The sequence below is a fragment of the Caretta caretta genome, chromosome 6, assembly GCF_965140235.1.
Source record: "Caretta caretta isolate rCarCar2 chromosome 6, rCarCar1.hap1, whole genome shotgun sequence".
Lineage (NCBI taxonomy): Eukaryota > Metazoa > Chordata > Testudines > Cheloniidae > Caretta > Caretta caretta.
The window spans coordinates 108,765,847-108,784,891 of record NC_134211.1 but is presented as its reverse complement, the minus strand read 5'-3'; the positions used below and the strand labels follow the sequence as shown (position 1 = coordinate 108,784,891).

Below are 19,045 nucleotides of genomic sequence, written 5' to 3'. Positions count from 1 at the left end.
GGCTATGACAAGAACAGGTAGGGTTCAGACATGAGAAATCATGCATAGATCAAATACTAACCCTACGTATCATCACATGACTGTCTAACCAATAGCTTTATATGAATTTTATATATTTCCAAAAAGCCTCTGATACAGGGGATAGAACAGTTTTATGGAAGTTGTTACACTGCATGAAATCACTCCTACATTTGTGAACATCATTCAGTGCTTCTATGAAAATATAAACATGCCAAGTAATACATAACAGTGAACTGACTAAGCCATTTGATGCTACTACAGTGTCAGACAACATCTTATGTCACCCATGATCTGTTTACTGGTAATAGATTGGATAATGAGAGAGAGAGAGAGAGAGAGTACAGAACAACCAAAGGGCATACAATGGCCTTCCACAGAGAAGTCTGAGGATCTTGACTTTGCAGGTGACGTCATCATGCTATCCCATACCCAGAGAGACATCCAAGCTAAAACAAATGATCTCCAGGATGGAAAAAATCAACACCAAGAAAACTAAAACAGTGAGAATCAACACACCAACAAGACCCACCAAGAACACTATCTGGGACTGGCGTGAAAGAGGTCTGATAGTTCACTTATCTTGGCAGCATTGTAAGTACAACAGAGGGAACGGATGAAGATATTAAAACCAGAATAGTGAAAGCCAGACATGCCTTCGCAACTCTAAAGCCAATCTGGAGAAACAGAAATCTTGCCCTCCAAACAAAGTTTTGAATATTTAACTCCATTGTAAAGTCGGTCTTACTATATGGCACTGAAACTTGGAGACTTATTAAGACCTTACTATCTAAACTCTATGTTCTCATAAACAGCTGCCTTAGACAAATCCTCAATATCAGATGTCCAGAAAAAAAATCACAAATGAAGAATTTTGGAGGAGGACAAAACAGAAACTGATAGGACAGAGAATTACAGAACGAAAATGGGGATGGCTTGGACATGTATGGAGGAAAGATCTGAACAACATAATAAGACAACGATTAGACTGGAACCCTGAGGGCAAGAGGCAATAAGACCAAGAATGACATGGAAATGCACAATAAAAGCATATTTGAAAACTATCAAAATGACCCAGGAAGAAGCTAGGACTGCTGCAGGAGACCACCAAAGAAGGAAGGCAGTGGTGAAGGTTCTTTGTTCCACATGGACCAGAAAGGCATAAAAGAGCTTTTATTACTCTAGGAGTTAGACTTTTTGATTTCTCAACATAATCTCCTTCCTTAGAAGTTTTTAAGGTCAGGCTTGACAAAGCCCTGGCTGGGATGATTTAGTTGGGGATTGGTCCTGCTTTGAGCAGGGGGTTGGACTAGATGACCTCCTGAGGTCCCTTCCAAACCTGATATTCTATGATTTCACACCATCCAAAACCCAATGAGGTCAGTCTTTCCATTGACTTCCTATCTTTAGGCTTTGGATTGGGCCCTGGATACTGTGCTTATCTTAAGTTACTGTGCTTATTTTAAGTTACTCATGTAGTTTTATGCTTGTTAGATGCAAAAAACTCTGAAGCTGAATGAAAAATGTGATATGAGATAAAATCCTGACCCCATTGAAGTCAATGGGAATTTTGTCACTGACTGCAAAGGAGGCAAGATTTTCCTCACAGTATTCAGAGAAACTCACTTGACAATGCCTCTCAAACAGTTAATGATCCTGGCTGGTTTATAATTATATTGGATATATATTTAGTTCTCAAATCCCATAGTACAATACAACTATTATACTACAGCTGTGTCCCCCATTCTGAATGTGCAATCTGTCCCCCACTGTGGGGACTGTGAATAGCATTAGTGACAACAAGCATGGCTGAATCATTGACAAATTCAACCTTAATCATCTTCTTTTTCTTGCCTTGAAAACTAGACTATTTAAATCTAACTGGATCAAAACTATCCAAAAATAGCGGTGCATAAGGAAAGACAGGCAAGTGAAACTGCTAGATAATACTGGCTAAATGTTCCTGAGAAACGTGACATGTGTGAGAAACCAGATGTAATTTTAACAATACAGCTTCCTTTTTGACAAAGGAATCTCCAGAGTCTGATTTCATGTATCCACAATAAAACTTAACAACTCGAGTGTAAGAGTAAGAACAGACTCCTTTAAACTTACAGGAAAAAAGCACCACTGAAGAACATTGATGCAGAACATACTGAATATGAAGAGAAAAGACCTCTTATGACCTTGTAGTAATTAAGATACCATCTAAGTCCAGCACAGAGCTCACCTTACTCAAACATTTCACAAAGACACTACAGGACTCAATGACTAGCCTTGCAGTTTTGCAAAAGACCAAAAATCCTTGGTAATTAACGTGTGCGGGTTTCAGACTTTTGTGCATTCTAAACAGATAGCACATTATTTACTAGAACATTAGGGCTAGATTGTGGCTGACCCTTGAGAGAGAGTGCATGGGGAAGAGGGCAGGAAGACCATCTCTCACTTGCACAGCCTACCTAAAGTGAGATGAAGAGAAAGGATGGTCCGGTGATCAAGACACTAGTTTAAGATTTGGGAGACCTAGCTTCATGTCCCTTCTCTGCTACAGGCTTCCTGTATGACCCTGGGCAAGTCACTTAGCCTCTCTGTGCCACAGCTCCCCATCTGTAAAATGGGAATAAGAGCACTTCCCTACCTCGCAGGAGTGTAGTGAGGAACAATACTGTAAAGATTGTGAGGTGCTCAGACACTACAGCAATGGAGTCCTATAAGTAGCTGTATGTTCCCTAGGCATCCAGGCACCTTCAAGTGGGTAGGGAAAGACACTTTACAAACTTTAGTTAATGGGTCTTATGAGCATCAACGACCCACTGAGGTGGGTATTATTAAAACCTATTTTACAACTGAGTATACCAAGGCACAGAAGCCCACATGCTTGCAGAACGAAGCACCTGCTTAAGTCCCATTGATTTGAATAGGTTTAAAGTTTTTCTAAATAGGGGTGGTATGCTGAACTGGGGCCAGTGTGGTTACACACATTCAAATTGTTAGTCAGTGGCAGAGTCCAAAATAGAACCAGGCAGACCTAGTCTTGCTATAAAGCCTCCAAATGAGTTTTGAAGTTTCAAGTTTTAACACTGGATGTTACTCACATAGTTTTAAGACTACAAATATCATATTAACCATCTTAATGAACAACCAGCCTGTTCTCTCCTTTTTGCACACATCTACTCTCTTTAATGTTAATGGGGATTACATGTACAAAACAGAGGGACACAGGACTGGAAGGGACTTCTGGGTTATTGAGTCCAGTCCCCGGCTTTCGCAGGCAACCATATACATAAGAGAATTGACTTCTACAAGTGAAAACAGTGCTGGCATCAATTGACAGCACTTCTAGGAATTTGATCCTCTGTTTTTTACCTCATGCTACCAACACATTTGCCAGAGAGGTAATTTGAACCATTTCCCTTAATTAAGGTAACCTAGCACTTCTGCCTCCCAGTTAATTGCAGAATTGGAGAGGTTTTTTGTTTCAAATCTCTTCCATAGTGTCTGGACTATAATGCTGTTCCCTTTGTAGATTCCAGGGCCAGAAGGGCCCATTATGATTGTCTAGTCTAATTTCCCATACAAACGCAGGCTCTAGTACTTCCCCAAAATGATTCCTTTTGAACTAGAGCATATCTAAACAAACAAACAAAAAACCAAACAAAACACACCACCACCAGCAGAGACTGATTGGACGAAGAAGATCAAAGATCTCCTTAATATTAAATCTCTGATCTCATTCTTTCATCTGTTAGGTAAGGTTTTTTCTTAAAACAATTGCAGGAACAAACCAAATGGTGTATCACAGGCCAATGGCTTTTTAATTAAATAGAGCACCCACTGCTCCAGAAATAAGCACAGCATCATTGGCGTGGCTTTGAAGTATGATAAATGTTGGTTGGGACTGGGATAAAGAGAATGTGAATCAAATGCATATTGTTACCCCTATGCTGTGCGACAGCAGGTGTTGCGTCCTTGCACGTCAGATTCCTTTTAGAGGAGACATCAGTGACACAGCATCCAGATATATTATGAGTGCAAGTTGTTTATACTGCACTATAAACACTAGTCCTTGAACAGGTGGGTCACAAATAGCCCACAGGCAATCCCCCTCTTCCAGGAATCTCAGCTAAAACACCGCTGCACAGTTCCCTGGAAGCTACTTTGCCTTGAGAACGGATTCTGATTAGGAATTTAAGTCAAAAAACAAATTCTCTTGCTGCTTGCCACAGCTTCCCCCCAAAACAAACATTACAAAACAATACAAATATTTCTTCAAAGACTGAACTGTGTTCATGTGCTAAGAAAAATAATTTTTTAGACTATGTTCAACAGCAGCACATAGTGACTCATGCCATAACAATACTATGATGTGAGTACACTTATAGATAAATAAGAAAATGTACACTTCGTATTAGCCAAGAATTTAAGAATATAGGGTTCAGAATTTTTGTAGTGCTATCTACAAATAGGGAAAATAAGTTATTCCATTATATTCATCTCCAGTATGTAATCATATATATGTACATGTACATAAATGAGTTTATTTCAGCGATCTTAGGACTCATATGTTGCTATGCTTCACTCAGACTTTGCTCACAGAGGATATTATAATGGCCATCCATAAAGTCAATATCTGCCAAGAGTTACTGCACAGTGGTACTTGCAATGCCATAGTTACTTCCTAGTCACTTCTCAGACACCTCTTTGTACACCTTCTGACAAATGCAAACTTTTAAAATGTTTTAAACTGCTGTGCTGAAATACCTTGATGTAATTATAGACTTCACTTCTGGGTTAACAATGTATATATTATATACAACCACACAACTATATTAGCAACGTAGGTAAATAATGTCAAGTACTAGCTTAAGAGATAAGTACTTCAAGTGTCTATTTGATTTCATTTCCTTCTTCCTCCTTGGCATCTACTCACAATATTTTCAGATGCATTGTACCTTGTGGGGTCAATCTGAAACCAAGCTTGCTGTAAATGCACTGTAGAATGGTGACTGGGATATGTAATGCTGTTACACCTTTTGATTTTAGCCTTTTGTAGTCCTGGAGCATAGGAGGACACTGAATGACAGTAAACAAACCAAATGCAAGCTCTGTTGTTGTATCCCAGCATGGTAAAGAAAGTGAAAACAGTGTAAGTGTACATCTGTTTGTGGTTACATTTTAGATTACAAGCTCTTCAGGGAAGGAAATACCTCTTACTCGATGTTTGTACACCTCCTAGCACAGTGGGGCACCAGTCTCAACTGGGCCCTCTTGGTGCTAGTGTAATCCAAATAATAAATGATTAACAAGCCAGAGGAGGCAAATACAGCACAGATGAAGTCTGAGTTTGGGAAGAGAGTGTACAGCATGTATAAAAGCTGATTAACTGAGATGGTCTGCTTATAAGGTGAAGCATAATTGTACTCAAAACCTTTGGGGCCCCTAAAGTGGCCTCCTAAGAGGGCACTATTTGCTGATTGTCTAATATGGGTTGCCTCTTGTGCAGGTTTCCCTGGATTGTTTGCTAAGTAAAACCAGAAACACAGGGGCAGATCCTCAGCTAGCATAAATTGGCATATAGTTTAACTGAAGTCAATGGAGCACAATTTACACCAGCTGAGGATCTGCTCAGTAATAACCCAGATTGAAAGCAATGAGGAAAAGTGAGAGTACAGTGTAACAAGGATTGAGTCACCACTGAGCAGACCCTCAGCTGGCATAGATCAGCAAAGCTCAACTTCACAGGAGCTATATTGATATATACCTGCTGATGATCTGGCCCTGAGACTTAAAGCCCTGGTCTACACTTGGGGGGGTGGAGGGGGAAGAGGGAAATTGATCTAAGTTACGTAACTTCAGCTACGTGAATAACGTAGCTGAAGTGGATGTACTTAGATTGACTTACCGTGGTGTCTTCGCCGCGGAGAGTCGACTGCTGCCACTCCCCAGTCGACTCCGCCTGCGCTTCTCGTAGGCGGTGGAGTTCAGGGGTCGACAGGAGAGTGCTCGGGGGCCAATTTATCCCGTCTAGACGATGTCCCAGTAAGAAAGCAAGACAAAAAGCCTGAGAACATTGTGTGCTAAAACAACCTGAAAATGTTACAGGTTTTCTAGGTATTCAGGGGGAGAACCGTAGGTTACATTTGAAAAATATTGATGATCTCCCTTCGGATTGCTTTGACACTCATATAGATTTGAGGTACTTGGTTTGGAAGACAGAAAGGTTTATGAAGTGAGAATTATACTGGAAATTCATTTTTACCTTATGATGCTGAGGGAATTCCTAGCCCTTCCCAAGTTTCAAGAGGAAAGCTTCAGATATCCTCGGTTTTCTCTCAGGAGAGGAATTCGATCCTTAAATTATTCAGTCATAACAGAAATAAACTTTTGGTGGCAAAGAATTCTTATACAATGTGATATCTCCTAGCTCACAAAGAGATGAAGAAATCAATTCTTGTTGGATGTGCCCAAAATATCACACTTAAAAGCTGAATTATCTTAATATTTTCCCTTGAAAATCTCATGGGAATACTTTTTCTGTGGTACAGATTCATCCATTGCATTCAGTATGGTGAGACCAATCAAATGCAACTGTATACTTCATCTGGTTCTATTAAAATTAACATGGATTAAAGTTCAGTCTAGTCCTGAGGACATTTTGAATGGTACTTTGTAGTCTGAATAGATAATTCTCTGGAAATTGATATATACACAATACACAGACCGTCTATAATCAGATAGGGTTAAACCTTGTGACACTAATGCCCCATAGAAACAAAACTAAAAATAAGGCTACACTGGCTTCTCTAAATCTTTATTCCGACTATGGGCACAATGGAAATGCTGAAACTAAATTGATAGTCGCCCACAGGTTTAACATCCTAACAGATGATGTGCCAGGAAGGTCTGTCAGTGGCACCTTGTTTACTACTCTCGCCACCACAGAAATAAAATCCAGTGTCCTCCTCAACAAACAACAACAACAAAAAGGAAAAAAATCATCAGACAAATACTGGCCCATTTAAGGGAGCTTCTCTCCCTCTTCCCCCCAGCGTTGTGCTCTTGTCACTCAGGCAGCAACTCAGACTATATCCGTGATCTTATGTCCCTTAAATTGGAAAGGGAGTTTTTCCCCCATGGACTTCAGTGGGTGTTGAATTATGCCCTATATTATCCCTCTCTCCCACCCAAAAGAGAATATCTCCTCCTCCCCACTTCTCCTCCTCTCCCAGTCCTATAGTGAGATGCCACATTCAGATGAAAAGGTGGCCCAAAATGGCCCTCTGCTTGAGGAGGGAATTGAATGTAGGCCTCACAGGTGAGTGATCTAGCCATGAAGTAATAAGGTGGGCACCTCCTCCTACTTCAAAATCTGGCAGGGACCCTGCTAGGCAGCTTCTGAGCAACATGGGTGAGATAGGTTTCAGAGTAACAGCTGTGTTAGTCTGTCTTCGCAAAAAGAAAAGGAGTACTTGTGGCACCTTAGAGACTAACCAATTTATTTGAGCATGAGCTTTCGTGAGCTACAGCTCACTTCATCGGATACATAGCGTGGAAACTGGGTGAGATAGGCATTCGCCTACCTAGATCGCTCTGGAGCTTAGGCAGGAGATAAGGTGTCCAGATGCCTAGAATGAGGCTGCAGCATGCATGCCCAGAGGCAGAAATTTAGGCACCTAGGGAACTTTGACAGTGAAAATGTAGGTGCCAAGTGAGTTTAGGCACCTACAGGGTTAGGCGGCAGCCCAGCAGTATTGTTGTAGATTGCAGTGGCACCAATGCGGAACGTACACACCTACATACACCCTAAGCTGCCTGACTACAATAGAGGGGTTCCCAGCTCTGGATTTGCAAGCAGAGACAGACACCCAACTCTGTGAGGGGCTGGGGTTTAGCACCCAGCTGTGTGGTCCACATCGCCCATTGGCTAGTTGGGCAGTTTCCACACCGAGTGTGCTGCCTTTTGTGGATCTCCCATTCTTAGTCGCCATTTATTGTAGGAGTTTAGGCACCTAAATCAGGCTTTTTGTATCGCGATTTTATTCCTGTGATTTCCTAGGTGCCTAGAAGTTAGGCATTGCAATGCTGAGGACTCAGGCCTTCTAACTGAAAACCAACATCTTAAAACCTACCTCACAGGCACTCACAGATAACCAGTGCAGGTCCCTAAACATAGGTGTTGTGTGTTCTCTATCAGGCTCCTTTGGGGGCAACCATATTCTGCATCAGTTCTAACTTGCCAATCAATTTAATGTTTAGCTCCATGCAGAGGACATTGCAATAGTCTAACCTAAACGTCATCTTTGTTATTGACCTTCTAATACAAACCTCCTTGCTAACATGGAAGGTCTGCAGCAACCCGCCCTAATTTCCATGCATAAAAGCTTTTCAACCATTTGGATTTAAATGATGACTACTATTCTCACCAGTAGTAATGTGGTAGCAACCACAGCTCCAGGAGTCAGTATCAGGGCCAGTTGTGGTTGACATTATACAAATACACGAGGGGACATGAATTCACAAAGTTTACTATGTAATTTGAAATCCATCGTAATAAATACATACATACATACATACTTGGTGCTTTTTCTGTTCCCTTCCGTCTGAGCATCTCAAATCTGGCTCACAGAAGTATCAGATTAAGCCTTAGGGGATAGTAAGTAAGCTGTCACAGGAGAAAAGGTCCTCTCATGGATTGGTAACTGGTTAAAAGATAGGAAACAAAGGGTCGGAATAAATGGTCAGTTTTCAGAAAGCAGAGAGGTAAACACTAGTGTTCCCCCATGGGTCTGTACTGTGCCCAGCCCTATTCAACATATTCATAAATGATCTGGAAAAGGGGGGTAAATAGTGAGGTGGCAACAAAATGGCAGATGAAATTCAACGTTGATAAATGCAAAGCAATGCACAGAGGAAAACAATCTCAACTATATGTATAAAATGATGGGGGCTAAATTAGCAGTTACCATTCAAGAAAGAGATCTTGGAGTCATTGTGGATAGTTCTCTGACAACATCCACTCAGTGTGCAGCGGCAGTCAAAAAAGCAAACAGAATGTTGGGAATCATTAAGAAAGGGATAGGTAAAAAGACAGAAATATATAAACCCATGGTACGCCCACATCTTGAATACTGTGTGCAGATGTGGTTGCTTCATCTCAAAAAAGGTATATTGGAATTGGAAAAGGTTCAGAAAAGGGCAACAAAAACTATAAGGCGTATGGAACAACCTCCATATAAGGAGAGATTAATAAGACTGTGACTTTTCAGCTTGGAAAAGAGACAACTAAGAGGGGATATGATTGAAGTCTATAAAATCATGACGACTGGTGTGGAGAAAGTAAATAAGGAAGTATTATTTAGTCCTTCTCATAACACAAGAACTAGGGGTCACCAAATAAAGTTAATAGGCAGAAGGTTTAAAAAACAAAAGGAAGTATTTTTCCCACACAACGCAGTCAGTCTGTGGAACTCTTTGCCAGGATGTTGTGAAGACCAAGACTATAACAGGGTTCAAAAAAGAACTAAAGATCATGGAGGATAGGTCCATCAGCTATTAGCCACGATGGGCAGGGATGTGTCCCTAGCCTCTGTTAGCCAGAAGCTGGGAATGGACGACAGGGGATGAATCACTTGATCATTACCTGTTTTGTTCATTCCCTCTGGGGCACCTGGCATTGGACAGTCGGAAGACAGGATACTGGGCTAGATGGACCTTTGGTCTGACCCAGTATGGATGCTCTTATGTTCTAAATGTAATGTAATTATTCCCACTTTACAGATGAGGGAAACTGGGACACAACAAAGTAAGTAAGTCTCTCACCTAAATTCACACATTAGCTCAGTAGCACAGCCAGAAAGAGAGCCCAGAACTCTTTATTTTCAGTCCTTCATTTTAAACTACACAAACCATCCCCCCAGCCTCTTGAATAAAACTAGAAAACAAAGTACCAGACAAGTGTCTGAAGGTCAGTCATTTTCCTCTGATGCCGGCAAAAACTAGAAGCATAATGGAAGGAATGAACTCAGCCCCTGGTGGCATGCAGTGACCCTTCCAGCTCACACTCACAGCAGCACTGAATAGCCCTGAAAGGAGCTGCGTCCAGTCTCCCTTGTCTGCAGGGTCTTCTTTTGAGGTAGTGGTGTGGGAAATCAAGTGATACCCCATATGACACCACCCCATACACCAGCATTCCACACCCAAAGAAAAACTCCAGAGGTTAATCTTTAAACCAGTGCCACTTAAACTACCCAGTTCTTGCAAACTGAAAAATCATAGGGCTATTAATAAGATATGATTACAAAAAAGCAATTCTGGACCCCAAGGTAATTTTTTAATCTCACAATCTGGGATTTACCACTGACTGTCCCAGGCTTCCAGGAAACATGCTGTGATTGCATTATGTGCATTACATCCATGAGAATTTAGCTAGAAAGGGCTTTTCCTGCAGCTGGCATCTTGTACACCAGGATATAGTCAAGAATGAATCACTGGATTCGCTATGATTCTTCATACATTTCATCAGAGATTATTATGTATCCATGGACATGACTAATGGCTTCATGTAATGGGCAAATCAAAAGTATATGAGTGGGAGGGGGGAGTAACACAGAGTAACCAACAGTTTGCCACTTTGAATGTTTTCCTGGCTATTTCACAAGTAAATCCATTTAACCGTTACATTTGCATTTACCCATTTTATATTTAATACAACGGTTACTCAGTAATGTTTATAGAACTCATGATTAATAGGTAATGCTTTCAGTGTGAAATTTTAGGATACTGAAATTTAAGTAAAATTAATCTCAGAACCTTAGGATTGCAGAACTGCTCTGAGTTTTCATTCCCTAGCTACAATAAACATGAGCCCAAAGGGTTAATGAGGTTCAGTGCTATTGGTATGGCAAGCAGGATTCAAAGCAGTTATTGAGGGTCTAATACTAGATAATGATGACTAGAAAACCAGAGGGCTAATGACATTCTATGCTATAGATAATAAAAGAAATCAGAGGTTAATGAGATTCTATGCTATGAATAAACAGGAGTCAAAGGGTTAACAATGTCCTAGAGCATATATATTGTACACAGAAATCAAAAGGGTTAATGAAATTATAGGCTACTGATGTAGTAAGCATGAATCACATTTTTATATGGTTCAAGGCTACAGATATGGTTAGCAGGAATCAAAGCGTTAACAAACAGGTTATATGCTACAGCTATGGTACAGAGAAATCAAAGGGTTAATAGAATTCTGTGCTAGAAATATGGTAAATGGCAATCAAAGGCGTTATCAGCAGGTATGAAAGGGTTAATGTCCAAGATACATGTACGGAGCTGCTAATTGTAAAGACAGAATATTACTTGGAAAAACTAATTTGATTACCCAAAAACTCCTGCTAAGGATACTATGCTTGTGGCCATTCCATCTGGCAAGATATCTGTGAAACAGATTAATTGAACTCAAATTAGCGTAAGATTAAATCACTTGATTTCAACAGCCAGCAGAATCCTTCCATAGTGCTTACCATGCACAGACTAGCTCTGCATTTCAACTTTTTCCTATGAAATCCAATAGGCACAGTAACCTGTTACTTGCTTTTTCATTTTCTGCCTCAGCGCTACAACTGAGTCATTCTGTTGCCTATGGCTCCTGGGTATACAGTGTTTCTGCAGCGTGCTGCATTATATCTGAGTTAATCCGTCCACGTTATTTTCTGCTAATGCAGTTGCGGGGTTCGCTTTCTGATGCTTTGTAGACACTTGTCAAAAGCCATTTGGAAAGCCTAAACTATGCATAAATCTGCACAGTGAATGTTTTCCTTTATTCATTTGCTCCTATTATTTGATTTCTTGTAGGCCTCTGCAACAGAAATGGAGAAAATAAGGTAAGTCAGACAGTTTATGTACATCTCATTATAGTCAAGAAATATTCTATTGCACAATAGGTGATATAGGGTCTTGAAAAAATATTTTGCTTAATATGATGGGTGTGAAATATTGGATTGCATGATAATGTGGCAGAAGAGAGCCGTGGTTTAGAGACAATAGGAAGTGAATGTGGTTTGGCTAGTAAATTTGTTTTGCAGACATGTTAATTCAGAAGGGGTATTCTACACACAAACATGTTTTCATTATCAGATGCAGAGTATATTTGATTATATAAATGTTGTAGTCACTTGTCCATTTACTGCAAAAGTATGCCATTCTGTTTTCATGAGAAAGGTGGATCAATAATTTATGAAAAATCTAAAGAAAACATAGGCTTGAATTCAAAGCATCTAATTACTGTGGTTTGTTTCTGTGTAATGCTGTAATAGTGGTGTTCATTTCATTTCTTGACTACCCAGATAAATCTGGTGTCTTCTGTGTTTCAAATGTTGCTATACTGTACAGTTTCTGAGCACAGCTCTCTGCTTTAAGCAAAGGGAGATGGCTTTTATAAATACATAAGTAGCCCCATCTCATGTCTGAGTGTAAGCCTGCTTTGGGGGGGATATTGCTTTTGTACATGTTGCAAAGAAAAAAGAGCATGAATTGTAGCCATTTTTAATCAAATACAGTCTGCTAAATACAATCCACAAACCATATCAACCGATATATGGAAATGCTTAACTATTGATTATCCTTAAAGTATTTTTATAAGGCTTATTTTCATGTCCAGTTATATCTACTAGACTCTCAATTTATTTTCAGTTAGCAAGCCCAAATTCCTTCTCAGGACCTACTGAGGCAGTTTGAACAGCAGGGCTAACTGATAAAGCACAAATCTTAGATTTATTAACTTTAAAAAGGCTACTAAGTTTGTTAAGCAAATGAAGGGAAGTTGCAGTACTCTGGGAACAGCTAGGGAAAGGCAGTAGTGCTCAGTTGTAAGAGAACCCAGAGGTTTGAAGTTAGCATTTGGAGACTTCTGGGCAGGAAGCACAAACAAGTCCCTTGCTGGAGTTTAGTTGGAAAAGAGTGGGAAGGATTAACTCTTACAGTACACTTGATCAAGATGCACGTTTTGGAAGTTCCTGGTATAATTTATTAATTAAGTTAGTGCTGATTTTACATTTCTATGCAGTGTTGTCTCATGGGAATCAAAGTGGTATAATTTATCAGCTTGATAAGACACTTGTGATATAGTGGGGTTATTTGTATACAAAAGAATATAAATAAACGGCACAAATCCTCAAGTCAATGCGAGTTTGGCCTGAGTAAAGACTGAGTAAGAACCTTGGGATTTGGCCCAGTATTAAACAAAACTTTGACTGTATTGAAACAAACATCTGTGACTATGCACACCCATATTTTCATGCACAACTTGGTTCACAGTGCAAGCAAATAATTGTTTATGTACTTGTGTGCACAGATATGGGAACCTCTACAAATATCCCCCCCCCCCCCCCCCCAGTGGTCTTGGTGTCTGCTTTTAACAAACACAGCTCTGGCTGTATTTGCAATAATAGGCTGTGGAGCCTAGGAGAAGAATGAATTCAGAAATATATGCAACAAGGGCAAAATTTTGCTTTGACAAGAGATACTTAGCAGCTGACTAGAAAATATTAACATAAGGATATAAACATTTGGGGAACGGATGTTGCAGCTGCTATCCACATAGACTCCACTGAAGTTAGTTACTCTGTGCATGGATCTGCTACAAAGTCAAACCGTAGCAGCCCAATGTCACCCCACTGAAGTAAATGGGTGTTTTACTATTGACTTCAGTGGGAACAGGGTCAGCCTGTATACTAGCATCTTGATATTTATAGCTTGTTGTTTACACTTGCTGTATACAGTATTTTACAAAGCAGGCATTTGTTCCCATTCCATATCTCATCATAAGCACTCTCTGCCCAAGAGGGGCTCAGGAGTAGGACAGTAGGCCAAGATAGGTGGTCATTGGCAGAGCTACTTGGGGGTAAGCTGCACTACTGCAACCTGAACATTGCTTGGCTCATGCCAATCATAGTTGTCTCACACCTGAACACAAACTAAATCCACCTTCAGCATTTTGAAAAATGAAACATTAAAATACTACAGTACCATCACTTTAAAGGTTTGGTGAACTCACAAGCCCTGTAAGATCTTGCCTTCAGGAGCTGTAAAAGTCTCTCTCACAGAGAGTGTGGAGTGTGCTCAACACCTTAAGGCCAGTGCCCTTGGTTTCCTCAGGACTACAAGGCAGTACTGCTTGTAGCTGGGAGGGTTTCTGATGGCTGGCATGTGGGGAAAAGTACAGTATCATGGTGGGAGCCATTCCTATCCTGTCTGGCTTGTGCACACACTGAACTCTCGATGTGCTCTGTCTCTTCTGCTACCAGCTCCTGCCACATCCACTGGGTGGTAAGCTGCAGAGGGAGGTGTCATACACATCAGCAGCTGGGAAGGGCTGGTGGCCATGTGAACAGCAGCTGAGATAAGGCAAGTGAAGAGAATAAGAGCCTCAGGCCACTTGCACTTTTTTGGAACTAGGGTGACTGAGACAGAGCTAAGACTTGAGAAAGCAGGAGGAAGGGGCTTACACCAGGACACAGAGAGAGAATCACATTCATTTGGATCTCATCTGTCTGAGCTTCCACAGGGTGAGAGCTAAAGGTTAAAAAAGGTTCTTGCATTCTGTTCTCCATTTAAAAAATGAGCCTTTTAAGTATCAAAAATAAGCACAGGGACTCCACATTTCATATGGCCCACTCAAACAGCAGCCCTTGGGACGCCACAGGGCCAAATATCTGAAGATTTTAAAACCTGTTCTTATAGAAGTCCTACTGTATTTGAGCAAACCCGATGCATCTGAAGTGGCCTTGAGGAATGGTGCAGTAGGTTCCATAAGACAGACAACTGCTGACCCAGGGATCTACCACACTTTGGAATTATTGCGGTGTTCTGTTGGCCCAGAGCACTTGACTAGCAGTGGTGTTCCAGAGTCCTTTTGCACAGGGGGAGGAGGAGGGGAGAGTGGGAGATTTTCAGAATTTATTCTGGCATGTGGAGAACTTCCTACAGAAATAGAAGCATGCTATTTTTCTGTAAAATTTCAGCTAGAAAAATAATTGCTAAATGAAATCTTCATGCTGTGACTAATTCTTAGCAGTATAGAGTAGTGTTTACAATAGCTAGAGGTACCAATATATTAGGCAGGAATTAAGGCTAACTACTAATCACAAACCTCTTGGGGATCAGCATTTATCTAGGTTGGGTGTGCATGTTTATCCAGACACTTTAAAACATTAATTACTACTGAATACAACCTTTTAAAGCACAGTTTTTGGATTCATTGCTCAAATGTGTCTACCAAGAAGGGATGAAAATTTCAGACCTATGGTATGTAACAAAGTAGAGTTTTGAAATGTACATTATGTTCTGTTCTATTTAGGTTGCTGATATGGGAGCTGAGTGCCAGATTTTTCGGGTGATCTAGAAAATTTAGCATAAATTAAATACAATTTTATTTAGCATTACTTAGTTGGTTTTTTCATGCTTCCAGCCTTGCACATCCATGTTTTTTGATGCACCAAAATGTGGCCACTCTGAAGATTGTGCACGCAGATCCAGAGGTCAAAACTGATAGACAGTATGACCAGGACAGGGAGCCAGGACTTGGGGGTTCTACTGCCTAGTAAGCTACAGATTCATCCCCCTTCAAATTATAGGGTAATAATATTTTCCTATTTTGCAAGGAAATGGTTGTGAAGTTGAGTCTAAAAAGTCCTTTCAGATCCTTGGATAGAAGATGACCACCTCAGAATACAAAGTTATTTTATCTGTTTTCAACCCTAACTCAGTTTTTGATACTATCCCGTGTGGGAAAAGCTATTTTTCTCTCCAGGTAATCCTAGTGAGGTCAATAGGACTATTTGTTCAGTCGGGTTCTGTTCAACCTGAGTAAAAATATCAAAGTATATCCCTAAATTTAAAATGGCAATCCAGACATACCAGGAATCAGTTCTAGACCCACACAATGCAGAAACAGGATTTATTGTATCTCCCTATATGGAAGTTTAAATAGATGACTCCCCCTGCTAATTCCTTTTTTGCATCTCCTATTCACATCAGTGGTATAGCAAGATCATGACAAGTAATTAGTTTAATCATAGTGCATGGAGCAGTGGTTGGTTCCCTATTGAGGTGTTTACATTCTTTTTAGTGTTAGTTGTAATAATTATAAAAGTAATAGGACTTCTGTGACAATTCATCAAAGGAACTCAAGTAAGTCATTTCTGTAAACTGCCAAAAGTCTTGACAACCCTGTGATGGGAGCAGGTCTGATCCTCATGTTAAAGATGACAAAAATGAGATGAACGGATTTGCCCAAAGTTCACACTTACAGAGCCGGTGATAGAGCCTCTCTCTTGAATTCTCATACTGTGCTTCGTAGCTGGATATTTGAGCTGATCTGGGATAACTGATGGGTCTGCTTATTGATTAGTGCAATTTTAAAAGATAGGCAAAGACACCCAGAGCACTGGAGGAACGCTGTTATTGTAGTTGAGTAAAAAAACTGAACACACATGCATGTCCACTCGACCATGCTGCATTCCCAGCACTTGTTACAGCTCTCTTCACATGGTAATGCATACGCCTGCCTGCCACTAAGTTCCTTCCAGTCTGCCTTGACTCCTCTATGGTTTGCTCTTTCTCCCACCTCCCCCCCTCATTTTTTTAAAAACAATAAGAATTTTCCCATCGGGCAGCACCAGCAGCAATAGCAACAGTAAGAGACCTAGTGTAGACAAGCTTCTGAAGCCACTGGTGTTCCTAATGCTGTCATTTAATCCTGCTCACAGGAGTTCTGAACTACTCCGTTCTCTCAGTCTCATCCCTGACACAACTATCCCCCTTATAACCAAATCCTCAAGGAGACATGACAGACATTAAACAGGCTGAGAGCTCGGGGAAAGCCTCACAGGGATGAAGGAACAGAATGTATGAAGCTGTTACACGGTCACTGCTGCAGATAGTTTTTCTTCCCATAGACTCCAAGGCCAGAAGGGATGATTTTGATCATCTAAGCCCAAGGTCCTGTAGAACACGGGCCATAGAGCTTCCCCCAAATGATTCCTAGAGCACAGCTTTTAGAAAAAAACACCCAATCTGGATTTAAAAATCACCGAGGATCGTGGATTCTCCAGGACTGACAAATTTTTCAAATGGTTAGTTACCCTCTCTGCTGAGATAGCAGTTGCAGTTTGTTGCTCTATGGCTGGGAAAAATCCTATTGCCCGGAAACATGGAACAAGCAGAAGTGATGAAAGGCAATTAAAAGCGTCCAGCAGAAAAGTTGACAGAGAGAACAGGACAGGATGGGGCCTGGTTGAATGATACCAGGTAGAACAGGGGAGGGTGGCCACAGGAAATGACTGGGAGTAGAACAAAGAACTGAACTGATTCAGGGGTGAGCTTTGTACTGCTAATCTCCTATCAAGTGGAGCACTACAGTGAGTCACAGAGGAAAGGGGTGTGCCTCCTTGATACAGCCTTACAGGTAATGCCTGGGGATAGAGGAGTGGGAAGGTACATTATTCCACAACTGAACATTATTAAGGAAAAAATTGCAAACTCTGGCCCACAGTCAGTTCAAAGGCAGTAACAGTCCAGTTTGCTAACCAAGACAAAGTAGGCTGTTATACTATTAACGATGATGTAATTACTTGTTGCTGCTACAAAACAATTTAATTAGAAGAGGGAGAGGCTCTACTACTTTGTTACAGCCATCAACATTTGCAACTTTAAAAGCACCTCTATGCTACCCCACAGTTTGCTCTATGGGCATGTGAATAGCAGCACTCACCAGAGTATTGTGCTGTAAGTCCCGTGAGCAGATGCTGCCAGCACAAACTAAAAAGGTTCCTAGTTCGCATTAACGGAATCCTTTTCAAACCAGACTCCATTAATGTGAGCTAGGAAACTTTTCATTTGCACTCACAGTGTCCACACGAGGGAGTTACAATGCAGCACTTTGCTGCGCATTGCTGTTCACACTCCCAAAATCTGAACTGTGGAGGAGCAGTGTAGACATGGTTCTAGTTGTCACTGGCAAGGGTTAGGCAATTCAATTTGCAAATTGATCTGTGAGTTACAGACCAACTGTTCAAATACAGTTGAATATGTCCACATGGACTGACTTTTTTTTTTTTTAATCCAGAACACAGCAACCTGCCACCCACCCCCATTTTTTGGGGTGGGGGAGGGTTAAAATAAAATCCAAACAGGACTGAAATTATTTAAGGTTATAATGAAGGCTCAAGGCCAAATAAGGGTATAGTACACAGCACAGGAGAATATTCTAAGGAATCAGGTATAGACACACTTTCCAGAATTCATGTCTGAAAGATGAAATAGTGTGTGTAAAACTGAACAAAGCATGAAATGTTTTTTTCACTAAGGGCAGCACTCTTGTAAGTGGCTATAGGACCTTTCAAGTTGATTCCCTGCAAGTATGTGACCATTCTGCTGCTCAGGTGGTGTGTGTCACTTTGGCCAGACAAAGCTCTTGTTACTACATTACTCTAAAAATAAGGTTACCAAAAGGTTTTCCCAACTTGTTTAACACCACTCATGATTTTAGTTCTACAGTCTTACAGCTAAAAATGGCCTTCATCTCAGATCACTGTATACTAACTCATGGTGTGAAATTCTTTATAAAAGCATTTTCAAAGGTTCTTAGGTTTCTTACTGCACTTGCTGATGGATCCACTGACAGCTCTATAGCTGACCAAGAATCAGCTTACATCAGATTTGTGCAAAATGGGACTTGTACTCTGTTGCTATATACTTGGAATCGGGGGTGGCTAGTATACAAAAGACAGGAAACCACTTAGGAGTGCTGGTGATCTAGGGAGAAAAGCTCAAATGAAAACTGATTGATCTGAATTTAGCTGAAGAGCCCTTCTTGACTGCCACGTGAAGTGGCATAAAGGTCAAGTTTGAACAAGACACTCCACAAGTGGAATTTGTGAAGTTCATCAACTATAAGTTGGGCTTGCTATTCTGATCTCAAAAGACTATACCTTTAAAAGTTTCAGAGGAACAGCCGTGTTAGTCTGTA

At 40.7% G+C, this 19,045-nt stretch overlaps 1 protein-coding gene across 12 annotated transcripts in view; it reads left to right on the top strand.

Annotated features, from left to right (window-relative positions):
• BEGAIN (brain enriched guanylate kinase associated) overlaps positions 1–19,045 on the top strand; it is a 260,116-nt gene that overhangs the window by 54,445 nt on the left and 186,626 nt on the right. For 10 of the 12 annotated variants that reach the window (XM_048855775.2, XM_048855769.2, XM_048855776.2 and 7 more), the window contains one exon: positions 11,872–11,900. In XM_048855775.2, coding sequence (XP_048711732.1) covers positions 11,887–11,900 — 14 coding nt within the window. In that variant the 5' untranslated portion in view covers positions 11,872–11,886. Of the gene's footprint in view, positions 1–11,588; positions 11,901–19,045 lie in introns of those variants that run through there. The other 2 variants (XM_048855768.2, XM_048855774.2) reach the window with 2 other exon arrangements.